Source organism: Haliotis cracherodii, unplaced genomic scaffold (assembly GCF_022045235.1).
Source record: "Haliotis cracherodii isolate W230 unplaced genomic scaffold, xgHalCrac1.p SCAF_3, whole genome shotgun sequence".
Classification (NCBI taxonomy): domain Eukaryota; kingdom Metazoa; phylum Mollusca; class Gastropoda; order Lepetellida; family Haliotidae; genus Haliotis; species Haliotis cracherodii.
The window spans coordinates 7,269,913-7,284,021 of NW_027266286.1; the positions used below are offsets into that span (position 1 = coordinate 7,269,913).

Here is a 14,109-nt window from a genome sequence, read left to right on the forward strand (position 1 = left end):
CGGATCTTTATGGGTTCAAATCCCAAGGAAAACAGGAAACGACACCATACATATCCATGTACACATCTATAAATAAATAGGCCACCTCTACATATATCCTGGCTCTGCAGTCGTCCTACAACCAGTCATATACACAGTGTCGTCCCTGAACAATGCTTCTCCTCCTCTTCCTCGCATCACTAGTGGCGGGGGACTTCCCCTTCAGAAACACATCCCTACCCTGGGCGGACAGAGTCAACGATCTCGTGGGTCGCCTCACCCTGGACGAGATCAAACTACAAATATCCCGTGGGGGGTCGGGGCCCAAAGCTGGCCCCGCCCCTGCCGTACCCCGTCTGGGTATCAAACCCTACTCCTGGAACACCGAGTGTCTCCGTGGGGACGCGGGGGCAGGGGACGCGACCGCCTTCCCCCAGGCCATAGGACTTGGAGCCTCATTCAGGTAAGACCACAGAAAATATATGAAAACAATGACTCATGACTGTATGAGCACTCGTCATATCGATAAACAAGTTACATGTAACATGCATATTCATCATGCATTAATAATATTGTCTTTAAATGTGATAATGCAAACATAATATATTCCATTATATGCATAATGTAATACGCATTCAGTTATGCACAGTATACAAAGTAGCACGTCTGATTACCTCAGTTCATATTTGTGTTATATGTTTAATCGACCGTAACCACGTATTTTCTTCTCTGTATGCGGATGTATGTTGAATTATATAGCTGCAGCTATTGTTAATGTAACACTCCGATAAGGGCGTTATGTTAGTCAAAGGAAATTCCAACCATTCCCAACTGCAGGATCTACACAATGACACGGAACTGCTAAATGTTAGCACTCATGACGACGCGGTGACACAACACTCGCTGTTTGTTATTCATTTCGCTGTGACCTCAAATGGCATTTCTGTCTTAAATGCATTCCTACTGCCGAGGCGGACCCTCGGGCAACTGGAGGCGTGATATTTAGCCGGGCTGACTGTTCAGATGTTCAGGTGTTAACAATGATGTATTTTGTGTCGGCATTGTTTTTGTTACTCTGAATGCATTAAACATTGTCACACTAACAATCTAACGTAATTATTAGTATCAAGTGTAGCGGCTTACATAATGCTCCGTACTGAGGAAATATAGAATAATGTTCTAATTGTTCAGATATGCATCTTATAAGTTAATTGTAAGTATTAAGATATGGACAATATGTATACTTCCAGAGTGCAGTGTTGACGGTCCTTATGAATCATAAGTTTTCAAGATTATCACACACTAGTTAATATCTCGCAAGACACCAGATACTGTTATGCGCGTGATATATTAAATCTAGTGTAGTTATTAAGTTAAGAGTTACCCTCCAAGGTGGGTGAGTAAGTTGTGTTTAACGCAGCTTTACCCTCCCAGGACATTGGTCAATGGGCCCTGTATGAATTAGTGAGTGAGTGAGTGAGTGAATGTTGTTCAAAGCCAATGTCAGCAATGTTGCAACGATATCACAAAGGAACGTGAAAGGTTGCGTCGACAAACTAGTGGTTGATAATATGAGCACATTGTACTATGTTCTACCCGCATTACCGTGGGGTATGTTCTTTTGGGCACACGTGAAATATTGAGCATCCCCGAAACCCATGAATGTTAATGTGTTGAGGAAACTCTCGACCATATCGACCATATAGTACTGAACGCTTTATGTGGACGGTGTCCCTGTCATTCCACGACACCGCTAACTGATTACATCTAAACTATTTCTGTATTTTCACATTATGAACAACGATCGGAGAATTTCCTCCGTTGTTTGCTGTAGGTATCTGTGGAACCACTCAGAATGCTGTAAATCCATCAGAAGTCGACTTATGAGCTAATGATGGTTAGAATTCAGTTGACGCAATGGTTGTTACAATAGACGCAGAGACTATATTTAATTTTCATCTTCTCAGCCATACATAAAGAGAGTGATACTAGTATGATTTTGTGTTCAACTGACACGCAATGAACCATTCTCCAATCAATTTAGACGCCTTGTACGACTAGCATCGCTTTCTTGGGACCAATTGTAACCAGGCTTTAGACATTATGAGTGAGTGAGTATGGTTTTACGCCGCTTTTAGCAATATTCCAGCAATATCACGGCGGGGGACACCAGAAATGGGCTTCACACATTGTACCCACGTCGGGAATCGATCCCGGGTCTTCGGCGTGACGAGCGAACGCTTTAACCACTAGGCTACCCGACCGCCCTTAGACATTATGAAAGAGACCCTTGTTCCCTTGGCGGTATAATAACAATCCTAACAAGTAACATGTCAGCGTACAGGAGATCTTGAGGTTTGAGTGAGTGAGTTAACAATTTACGTCACATAGGCATTATTTAAGCTATACTGCGACACGTCAGTTATGTACTGCCCACAATCGAAACATTGATATGTGCCCCGATGGGTCTCCGCACTTGATGGTCGAGTACGTGAAATATATATATATATTTTTATATAATATGCAGCTGTATCTTATACCAAGAATTGTTTCGTCCCTTCCTGCAGCCCTGATCTGATATTCCGGGTAGCCCAGGCCACGGGTGAGGAAGTGAGGGCCAAGTTTACTGACTACATGAGGAAAGGACAATATGGCGACCACAAGGGTATCAGCTGTTTCAGTCCGGTCATCAACATCGTGAGAGACCCCAGGTGGGGCAGGAATCAGGTGAGACATTCCAGGTGGTGGAGGAATCAGGTGAGAGACCCCGGGTGGGGCAGGAATCAGGTGAGATATTCCAGGTGGGGCAGGAATCAGGTAAGAGACCCAAGGCGGGGCAGGAATCAGGTGAGAGACCCCGGGTGGGGCAGGAATCAGGAGAGAGACCCCAGGTGGGGCAGGAATCAGGTGAGAGAACAAGGGTGGGGCAGGAATCAGGTGAGAGACCCCAGGTGGAGCAGGAATCGGGTGAGAGAACAAGGGTGGGGCAGGAATCAGGTGAGAGAATACGGGTGGGGCAGGAATCAGGTGAGAGAATACGGGTGGGGCAGGAATCAGGTGAGAGAACACGGGTGGGGCAGGAATCAGGTGAGAGAATACGGGTGGGGCAGGAATCAGGTGAGAGAACACTGGTGGGGCAGGAATCAGGTGAGAGAATACGGGTGGGGCAGGAATCAGGTGAGAGAATACGGGTGGGGCAGGAATCAGGTGAGAGAATACGGGTGGGGCAGGAATCAGGTGAGAGAACACGGGTGGGGCAGGAATCAGGTGAGAGAACACGGGTTGGGCAGGAATCAGGTGAGAGAACACGTGTGCGGAAGGAATCGGGTGAGAGATTCCAGATTGGGCAGTAATCTGGTGAGATATTCCAGGTGGGGCAGGATTCAGGTGAGAGACCCCAGGTTGGCAGGAATCGACTAACGACCACGATAAGATGAGAAGTTCATGTCTAGTAGGAAGTACAGATGCTCGAAATGAATGTTGGAACAAGACTAGCGGTCCTTTGTGTTGAAGGAATACGATGAATATTCTTTGTGGAGCAGATCTTTCGGAAATATCAATACCATATTTGCCTCAAATATATCGACAAATCTCTTACATTGGTAGCACGCTAAGCTTGTGTCTCTGTCTTTAAAGCGGTGGGTGGTATAACGATCCCCAATGGAAGGATAAGGTACAACTGATTGTACTTTTTCAACAGGAAACATATGGAGAGGATCCATTCCTGGCAGGAGTCTTTGCTGCCAATTTTGTAAAGGGTCTCCAGGGAAGTGATCCCCGCTACATCAGAGCCAACGCCGGCTGCAAACACTTCAATGTCCATGGTGGTCCCGAGAATATTCCGGTGTCACGTTTCTCTTTTGATGCAAAGGTAACGTAAAGATCAACAGCACGCCACAAAACACTGACAGAGTGTGAAAGTAGTTAAACACAGCAAATCAACAATAGAACACAGCAAATCAACAATAGTCCAACTATATACCTGTACATAACTGATCCCGGATCATGCAAACCAGCCTCTGGAAATAGGTTCACACGTTGTCATCCGAGTCCCAGAGTCGTCCCACCGATCTCTGTTTTCGTCGTTTTATAGATAAGCACATGGTCCTGGGGACAAATTCGACACAAGTTCAAAAAAGGAATTTTAAGTACGGGATCATACTTGAAATATTTCATAGCACATCGACAACGGTTTCCTTTTGTTCAATGCAAACCTGGCATGCGTTCCTATTCCTGTGTGCATGTTTCTTTCATCATAACGAAACAAGTGTTTTGTGCCGCGTATTAAGATAACGTTGGAGTCATAATTCCAAACTCATTGTTTTTGTTTTCTGTAAATTAACGATGGTACCTTCCATTAGCATGTGTGCGTACATACGGATGTAAATGTATTGACGTACTTAAGGGTTTGCGTATTGTTTTCCAAAGGTGTCTGAGAGAGACTGGCGCACTACCTTTCTCCCAGCGTTCCGCTCCTGTGTCAAGGCCGGTACCTACAATGTCATGTGTAGCTTCAACAAGTAGGTACTCAATCAATACAGAAATCTGTTTGTTATTACGAAACGGGGGCAAGGGTGTTCCACAAACCATTGGGCACACCAGGATCCTTGTGGGTTCGAATCCCGGTTCACCCTGATTAGGTTTCTTTGTTTGTCAGGGGCGGTCGGGTAGCCTAGTGGTTAAAGCGTTCACTCTTCACGCTGAAGACCCGGGTTCGATTCCCGACATGGGTACAATGTGTGAAGCCCATTTCCGGTGTCCCCTGCCGTGATATTGCTGGAATATTGCTAAAAGCGGCGTAAAGCCATACTCACTCACTCACTCACTCACTCACTCACTCACTTTCTCAGCACCATACCCATGCCCGTGGGTTTTTACGAAAGTGGTAAACATATGAGACCTGAATAGCTTCGGGCTTTCCTCCCACATTAAGCTCACACGGCGTGATATAACTGTAATACTGTTCAAAACGTTGCTAAAATTCAATTCACTCACTAGACTCACTGTTACGAATGAACGCTAAATAAAATTAACTTTACGTTCATGTTACAATATTCTGTCCGGAAACGTCACCTTGCAGACTTGCATGTTATCTTCTTTCTCAGATTGATTTACTGAACACACCAAGAATAAATAGGTTGTTGTAAAGATACCACGAACAAAGCCAATAACTTGATAATTTGCGCCTTGAGCTTTTTCTTTTCCATGTCTGGTATATGCTCTGATTAAAAATGGGAATTTACTTGTGACAATTATTTTCAAGAATCAACGGAGTTCCAGCATGTGTCAACAAGAAGCTACTGACGGATATTCTGAGAACCGAATGGGGATTCAAAGGCTACGTCATCAGCGACCAGGCCGCCATTGAGAACATCATCAGCGAACACCACTACATCAACAACAGCGTCGACACCGTCACAGCGTGTGTGAAGGCAGGATTGAACCTTGAACTTTCCACGAATCTAGATCAACCCGTCTACTTCTCAGTTGGTATACGATGTTATTTATGTCATATATGCGATGTTTTTAAAAATATATTCTAGAAAGCTGGACGTTCTAGAATCTGTGTATTGGGTCCTTATCTCAGAGAATGAAAGTGAATCTTTGAAGTACTGTCAATAATATTAATAACACAATAACTCCAGACATAAACATATTATTATTTTTTGTAACTTTGACAAATTAAGTTATGTATAAAATTAAAATTATATAAAATTAATTTATTTCTTGCTTACCAAGGCGATTTTTTATTTTCAAGGCGTGAACCTACCTCCATTATCCAAACTATCCTGCTCTACACTTGATAGGGATGATCTGATTCAGTCAGGTTCATGTCCAAATAGATTCCTATTCTAGAGCCAACATCTCCAAACATCCAGTCGGTTTATCCCCCATCTGCACACTTATAATATCCCTATTAAATGTTGGGTAGTATAATTTATGATATCTCTTTTCCAAAAAATACACAAAGCCAATTTGCTTAAGGTATCTAACGTTCTGGCGTGTTTGATCAGATGGCTATTTCTATCGTTATGTCAAGTTCCAGAATACATATCGTAATAGAATGGATACATAACATACCGAATAATCGAGGATGCACATGCACAAAGTCATTGTATTTCAGTCGATGCTGTGAAACAAGGCAAACTTACCGAAGACGAGGTCAGGGCGAATGTAAAGACGTTGTTCAACGTCAGAATGAGGCTTGGAGAGTTTGACCCCCCGGAAATGAACCCATACTCCAAACTTAACCTGTCGGTACTTCAAAGCGAGGCTCATAGGGACCTGTCTGTAGAGGCAACGCTGAAATCATTTGTGTTGCTGAAAAACGACAATGTCCTTCCCTTAAAGGCATCGAACTACAAGAACGTGGCGGTAGGAGTAAATTGCCTTCAACTTGGAAAAGATCATTCCATTGGCATTGCTGTGTTGAAACATACCAGGCAATTTGTTTTATTTTGCCATTGGTAAAGAAACGGCTCTGTACGTACAATTAATAACAGAACTATGATCTCCAAAATAATCGTTTTGTAATTTATGATTTAAAATGTGTCGGGGTTCCTCAAGTTGTATCAAGCGACCAAAATACAGATAACTATCGCGTTCTTCTTCACGCCTGCAATGATACGATAAATAACAAAATAACTTTTCCTTTAGGTTGTGGGTCCAATGGCCAACAATACCATACAACTGTTTGGAAACTATGCTCCTGATATGAACCCCAAATATACCACGAACCCTCTCCAAGGCATAACCACCCTCTGGTCTGCTGTGCGGTATGGAGCAGGCTGCACAGACAATAAGTGTTCTCAATATAGCTCCCAGGAAGTCCGGACAGCAGCGAAAGGCGCGGGTCTTATTTTTGTGTGTCTTGGCACAGGTGAGCTAATGCATGTTTTCGGTTTACGATCCCTTTTTTTGTAGTCTCTCTGGTAATGTAAGAAGACTCTATGTCGTAAACGTAGGATAAGGACTAGGACAGCAAGGAAAGACACAAATGACAAAATGGTAGGGTTTAACATTTTAGACTATGACCATGATATGTATCAAATACTTCAGGTCAGGAATTAGAATCTGAGGGCAACGACAAGGCCAACCTGGACCTCCCTGGACAACAGCTGCAACTTCTGAAGGATGCTGTCACCGCCGGCCAGGGTAGGCAGGAGATAACCAGTTGTTTGTTTTTTGTTTAACGTCGTACTCAGCAATTCCAGTTATATGAGGGCGGTCTGCAAATAATCGAGTCTGGACCAGACAGTCCAGTGAATGGCATCATGAGCATCGATCCACGCAAATGGGATACGATGACATGCATCAACCAAGTCAGTGAGCCTGACCACCCGATCCTGTTAGTCGCCTCTAAAGACAAGCATTGGTTGCTGAAGACCAATTCTAACCAGGACTCTTCATGGGACGACAAACCAGTTGATGTCATGGGGGATTTGTCACGAAATTCCCCAATATCCTCAACACTAAAATGATTAAGGTGGCTAAATATTACGATCAATAACGTTTCTTGGATCTCTCGGTTTCACAGTGAATGCTTGCGCATGTTTTAATAATATTTTTGTCTATTCTTTAAGCTTTTTTTGTCCCGTCGAAAATCCGGTTTCGATTCTACACTTGGGTACAATATGTGAAGCCCATTTCTGTCTCCCCGATACTTGTTTTAAAAGCGGCTTAAGACCAAAATAACGCACTCGCTCACTAATCTGAAACAGAGTTATTATAATAAGTTATATTATAGTTATGTTATACTATCTATTCACTTCTTTCAGCAACTGGTGCGAAAGTCATCCTCCTTCTATTCAATGCGGGGCCCCTCAACATTACATGGGCTGTTGAGAGTCCCAATGTTCAGGTTATTATGGAACTATTTTTCCCATCGCAAGCAACTGGCGAGGCACTGCGTCGAGTACTTTTGGCGGATGGGCCGAACTCAGTTCCTGCCGGAAGACTTCCAATCACGTGGCCAAAGTATATTAACACCGTACGAAAATCTTAGTATATATCGAGTTAAATTGTGTCAACATTTTATGAATACAGGTATAGCTAATGACTTTGAATATTTTTACCAGAAAATTTGTGTCAAGACTTCATATCTGCTGCATGATGACAAGTTGTGGCACGAATCCAAAGCCGAGACGCTGGAGTAAATATCTTAAATAACTCTATTATATCAGGCAGCATGTGTGTTCATTATAGGAAATCGATTTTGAATACATGATCAGATATCTCCATTTGTAGAGTCCCTTGACACTCGCGCACTCGAGGCAGTGAGGTAGTCAAGTTGTTCAAATGTTCGTTTGTCACGCCGACGGCCAGTGTTTGATTCCCTATATGGATACAATGTGGGAAGCCTTCTGGTGGCACTGTCGACATATTCTTCAACAAATCCTCACAACTCAATTAAGATGGTTACTTTTAACGTAATACGCAAAGGGTATGTTCCTTCATGGTGTGAGGTCAACCGTTTTAGAATGTCAGTTCTGCAAAGTGGTTATGTATATTCTTACTTGGTTGCATTGGTTGGTTTGTTGTTTAACGCCGCACTCAGCAATATTCCAGCTATATGACGGCGGTCTGTAAGTAATCGAGTCTGGACCAGACAATCCAGTAATTAATATCATGAGCATCAATCCACGAAATTTGGATCGATGACATGCATCAACCAAGTCAGCGAGTCTGACCACCCGATCCCGTTAGTCGCCTCTTAAACAAGCGTAGTCGCCTTTTACGGCAAGCATGGGTTGCTGAAGACCTAATCTAGCCCGGATCTTCACGGGTCATGTGTTCATACTTACCAGTTCCTGTAAATCTATTGCTTTTTAAGGTTCCTGACATGACAGACTACTCAATGGTCGGACGCACATACCGGTACGCCAAGTATCAAGTTCTATTCCCCTTCGGCTACGGTCTCTCCTACACCAGATTTGTGTATGACAGTATGAGGTATCTCAATCAGGTGAAAGCTGGGGACGACGTCACTGGTTCTGTAACACTCAGCAATCGAGGATCGTTTGACGCTGACGAGGTATGTAACACTGAGTAAATACAACTATTTCACTGTGTCACATCACGGCCATTGTGAGACCTGAAACACCACTGTTTTAGATTGTACTGTATAAATACTCATGGAGATGTAGCCACGGAGTACTATGGTGCATCAGTATCATATAATGTACGTAATATAAGACATGAGGAAGGCACTCTTAGTGTGCATCCTACCTCAATGTTTTCTTGCTCTTGTTTGTATAGCTCAGCAAATTCCAGCTATATGACGGCGGTCTGTAAATAATCGAGTCTAGACTAGACATTCCAGTGATTCCAATGATGAGCATCGACCCACGCAATTTCGGATACGTTGACATGCATCAACAAAGTCAGCGGGCCCGACTACCCAATCCCGTTTGTCGCCTCTTACGACGAGCATAGTCACTTTTTACGGCAAGCACGGGTTACTGTAGACCTAGTCTTCCCCGGATCTTCACCGGTCTCTAACTCAATGTACGAATGTTGACCATGATTTCTTTATTCTAGGTTATCCAGGTGTATATATCCTGGTCTAACGCCACGGTGACGGTTCCACAGCTTCAGCTGGTGGCCTTCAACAGAGTGTTTGCACCACGGGGCGTGCAGACTCAGTGGAACTTCACCATCTCGGCTGAATCTCTGGCAGTGTGGACTGACCAGAAGGGATGGGTTGTTGAGCCAGGTAAACGCATACGTTCTGTTGTCCAAATGGTAGTCCTAATTATCGAAAAACCATTGAGTAGCGCTGACATACTAAAATGCAAATATACAATTGGAAAGCTGAACTGTATGTCCATAAAATCAGTTTAATCACCATTTCTATGTAAATAGTCCCTCATAAAGACAATAACAATTCGATGAAAAGCCGAAGATGTATGTGTATAAACTGCATATAAATCTCAATGAAATGTGACGGATTTTATATTTCTGTTGTTGCACACTGAATAGTCGTAGCTCTGAATCCTAACGAAAACCTTCATTGAACTTTATTCCAGATTATAAGGAAAACGTATCAATGTTTATGACACAGTATGTATTCATATGTTTCAGGCGTGGTATTATTCTGGGTTGGTGGTCAGCAGCCCAACATCCAACCAGATGTCGGATCCAATGTCCTTTCTGGAAAGGTCGAGATCCTCGGACAAAAACGTCTTGGTCGTTATTAATCAAAATTGACGAGGAAATTTGAGTTTGCAGTCGTTTCGTTAACAACTATACATATCCAGTTATTTTACGCAAGTTAATGTCATAGTGTCCCCAAGCCATGATAATATTGGAAGATGTATTGGTTGGTATGTGGCAGAGACTGAATAGACATAAATATAAGCGAATAAACCCTTTCTATAATCAGTAAGAAATATCTTCAATTGTACGGTTCCAACTACATATATCATGACCAGGTGAAAAGGAAAGCGTATCCTACCTAGCCGTTGGCACACATCACAAACGGATGCAAGGGCAGGTAAGCTAGCCAAGTCAAAATAGAGGATGGCATCAGACATAATCTCCGTCGCTGATGCGCAAAATTTAGGGAATGTGGACCTTAAAGGACAACCAAAGATGTATACACTCCATAGCCGTGTATATAGTATTCACAATTCTCATCTTGCTATTCATCATCAAAACATTGTATTTTGTCTTGTTTACACCAATAAATATGTTCTGAATCATGTCTGTTTTTTATATAAATGCTTGAATAATTACTGGCGATTTTCAGATTGTCAGATCTTCCTTTCCGATTCGAACCTACAATGCATACATTGAGGATCCCCTTACAGATAAACAAATACGACAACACCATTTATATGAAATCTCTTCCAAATTAAAGTAGAGTCGATTGTTGTACGATTCCGACTACATCATGAGCACGACATTTTATGGCAAACAAATACAAATGGTATGCATCTTTTAGGAAATATCATTTTAGAATATATTGCCAAACTACGGGAACACACCTTGCATCATATCAGGAGGAGGAGACAGGTGCTCGTACCGGTGATATGTCATATTACTCGAGAATAATATTGCTGGTGAGAATAGATATCCTATCGAAGCGCCCTAAAATCAAAAGATACTGTAGTAAACAAATTTGGTCAAAGCCCCATTGACGTATGTTTTCCCTTAGATATCAACATTATGAATGGTCGTTGTGGTGCGGATAGAAACACAGGTGAAGATACATGTTTTAGTCACAATGGAACAAGCTTGAATGATTATTGTCTATCTACAAACCGTTTCACTTGTCATGAATAAAAGAATGTTACAAAATGTGATTTAATCTTGATTCAGAAGGTAGACAGAACTGGACAAGTAATGTTAAACTTATTCTGTTTACTTCGGTTCTGGACTATGCTTGGGTTTACCAAGATGTTGAATGTATAGTTAGTTGGCGTAACCTTTTTCAAGCCAGAGTGATGTACCGCAAAGAATGGACGAATATATTATCATCTAGTACTAGATATAAATATTATGCACTTTTTTAAGATAAGCCTAGACGCAAAGAAATATTTAATACATTCCACCTTGTGCTACTGATTTTGCTCGTGCTAGTTTTGGATGTACGAAGCTTAATTTACCGGGAGACACCACACCATTTCAAAATCTGAAAGATTATGTACATATTGTTATCTGAACAATATCAAAGATATGTATCATTTCAAATTTTTATATGTCCATCCTTAAAATATATTCGAAAGCAATACACACAAATAAATATGTCATTCGGGCGTCAGTTTAACAATCTATTCGCCTTATGGCAACCACATAATATTAAGATATACAATCTGTTATGTTATATTTCAAATATGCCTTTAGTTCTAGAAATGAAACATGATTCTACTTGTAAAATTATCCTGAACTGTATTATATACACTTCATGTATTAAAAATTTAAATTTGAAAATAGGGAATTGCATCGAACATCATTTTTGTAATCGTGCGTCAAATTGAAAATGTCCTCCACATGTCTACCATGAAACGTTTTGGAAGTTTTACAGAGATCTTGAATGTTGTAATCTTTATCAATCTTGACGCGCTTTGAGATCTTGGAAGAAAGAGCATGCGTGGGTCTACCTCAAAAGTTGTGAAATGTAAACATCAAACTTTAAGGCTAGAGCTGCACTAATATTGCACGACAAAAGGGGAACTTTGACTATTAGAAAGTTGAAGTTATCCCTCTTAATCATACAGTGTCATGGAGAGTGTTTTGTAACTCTGAGTCTTTATTCCAAGATGATGCGGTCTCACTGGTCTCCTTTAGTTCTAGTTCAGGTGGGTACGTCAGTGTAGTGAAGTAAATTGGCTTTTTGATGGTTATTGAATGATCATGGATATACCTGAAGCTTATTACTTCTTGGCCAAATTACATTCTTTTTACTTTGCCAATCCGAGTAGAAATCCAATTCATATGCATTAACAAAAAGATCAACATGAAGGAGGGGGACAATTCATGCCCAGAGAGATGCCTACATTTTGCCTAAATGCTTACACGAACGCTCACAACTCCACTTTGGGCCAATCCGTGCCCACCAAGCATCCAAAACGTAAAACCTTTTTTTATTATTGACGTGATTGTTAATGGGGAATGTCAGTCTTTTCATGAGCAATTAAGCAAACTTTGTTAATGACATGAGTCAAAATGCTGTACATTTGTCAATGCTGCAATACATACAGCTTGTTCTCTGACAGGAGGAGCCATACAATTGTGGGGGAACCATGACACTTAGTTGTGTCAGGTAGACCTGAGATTGCACAGTGTGACACTGCTATTTAACCACGTCACTCATTAAATCCTGCGAAATTCACAATCATATATAAATCCAACAAGTACCAACATGAATTTACATACATTTAACCATACTAACTTATAGTTTGTCCTGTATAGATGTATTAAACAGGCTACTCACACGCACGCACGCACGCACGCACGCACGCACGCACGCACGCACGCACATTTATTTATTTTTTAAATATATTTTTTCATGATTATTCTTTGAATGTATAAATATAGGACAAAGTCAGTGGAGAACCAACAGCAACATTAATCCATTTTAGCCGAAGTAGGCGATTTGTTATCGCTTTGAAAAGCATATAAGTTAGTCCACTGCTTAATGGGCTTAGAATCGGTCTTCAGCAACCAATGCTTGTCGTAAAAGGCGACTCACGGGATCAGGTGGTCAGGTTCACTGACTTGGTTGACCCATGTCACCGTATCCCATGATATCAATCACTGGATTGTTTGGTCCAGACTCGATTATTTACAGACCGCCGTCATATAGCTGGAATATTGCTGAGTGTACTCGAAAGTGGCTTTATTCGTTCAATATATTTCGAAAAGGTTGACTCCAGGGGTGTCTTTGATTGTTGAAAATCATCTTGATACATGCCATTTGTTAACTTAAATAATAACTATGGCTAGTGCTTGCAAACCTCGGTTTTTCTAATGCTTCTTTTCATTTTTCTTTTCCATTACCTTTATCTCGTCATGTGAACAAAAAGATTGTTTTTCAAGAGTTTTGACCATGCTCACGTTTTAATTGGGTAGTTATAAAAAGAGGTGGTTGAGTGCTAAAATTAAGCTCTTTAGGAATGTAATACTATTCTTCCAAGAAGTGTTATATTTCCTTCCGAAATATTAAATTCATTCACGCGACCAATGTATCAAACCACTCCATTGAAAGTCTCCTATGATCTGCACTGGTAATCTGTTCTTACCATATTATCGTTGAATTATTCAGCAATCCAATGTTATGTCATATCTTTTGTACCCGATCCTGATTGCAAATGGTCTTCACCAACCCATGTCGTCGTAAGAGGCTACTAACGGGATCGGTTGACGCATGTCATTGTATCCCATTTGCGTAGATCGATGCACGTGACGTCAATAACTGAAGTGTTTGGTCTAGGCTCTATTTACACACTGCCATCGTAAAACTGGAATATTGCTGAATGCGGCGTTCAACAACAAACAGACAAAAATATATTATGTGCTGAGTTGACACTCAGAGCTCATACCATGTGTGTCAAACTAATAATAATTGATTCTATTATGACGTATTATTTATTGGTAAATATTGTTTGATTAAAATATGTTTGTGAT

The 14,109-nt window shown here is 41.4% G+C and overlaps 1 protein-coding gene across 1 annotated transcript; it reads left to right on the forward strand.

Annotated features, from left to right (window-relative positions):
- Window positions 1-134: 134 nt before the first annotated feature.
- Window positions 135-10,392, forward strand: LOC139473876 (uncharacterized). Its single transcript, XM_071256659.1, has 12 exons — window positions 135-442; window positions 2,547-2,706; window positions 3,680-3,850; window positions 4,408-4,499; window positions 5,243-5,469; window positions 6,104-6,354; window positions 6,637-6,859; window positions 7,039-7,134; window positions 7,758-7,969; window positions 8,813-9,013; window positions 9,520-9,694; window positions 10,063-10,392. The coding sequence occupies exons 1-12, from the start codon at window positions 153-155 to the stop codon at window positions 10,176-10,178; spliced, it is 2,214 nt and encodes a 737-aa protein (XP_071112760.1). The 5' UTR covers window positions 135-152; the 3' UTR covers window positions 10,179-10,392.
- The last annotated feature ends 3,717 nt before the right edge of the window (window positions 10,393-14,109 follow it).

Coding starts and splice junctions, on each gene's coding strand:
- LOC139473876 (XM_071256659.1), top strand. CDS start 153: ATGCTTCTCCTCCTCTTCCTCGCATCACTAGTGGCGGGGGACTTCCCC. Junction 6,860..7,038: donor TTTTGTGTGTCTTGGCACAG/GTGAGCTAATGC, acceptor CAAATACTTCAG/GTCAGGAATTAGAATCTGAG. Junction 7,135..7,757: donor TGCTGTCACCGCCGGCCAGG/GTAGGCAGGAGA, acceptor CACTTCTTTCAG/CAACTGGTGCGAAAGTCATC.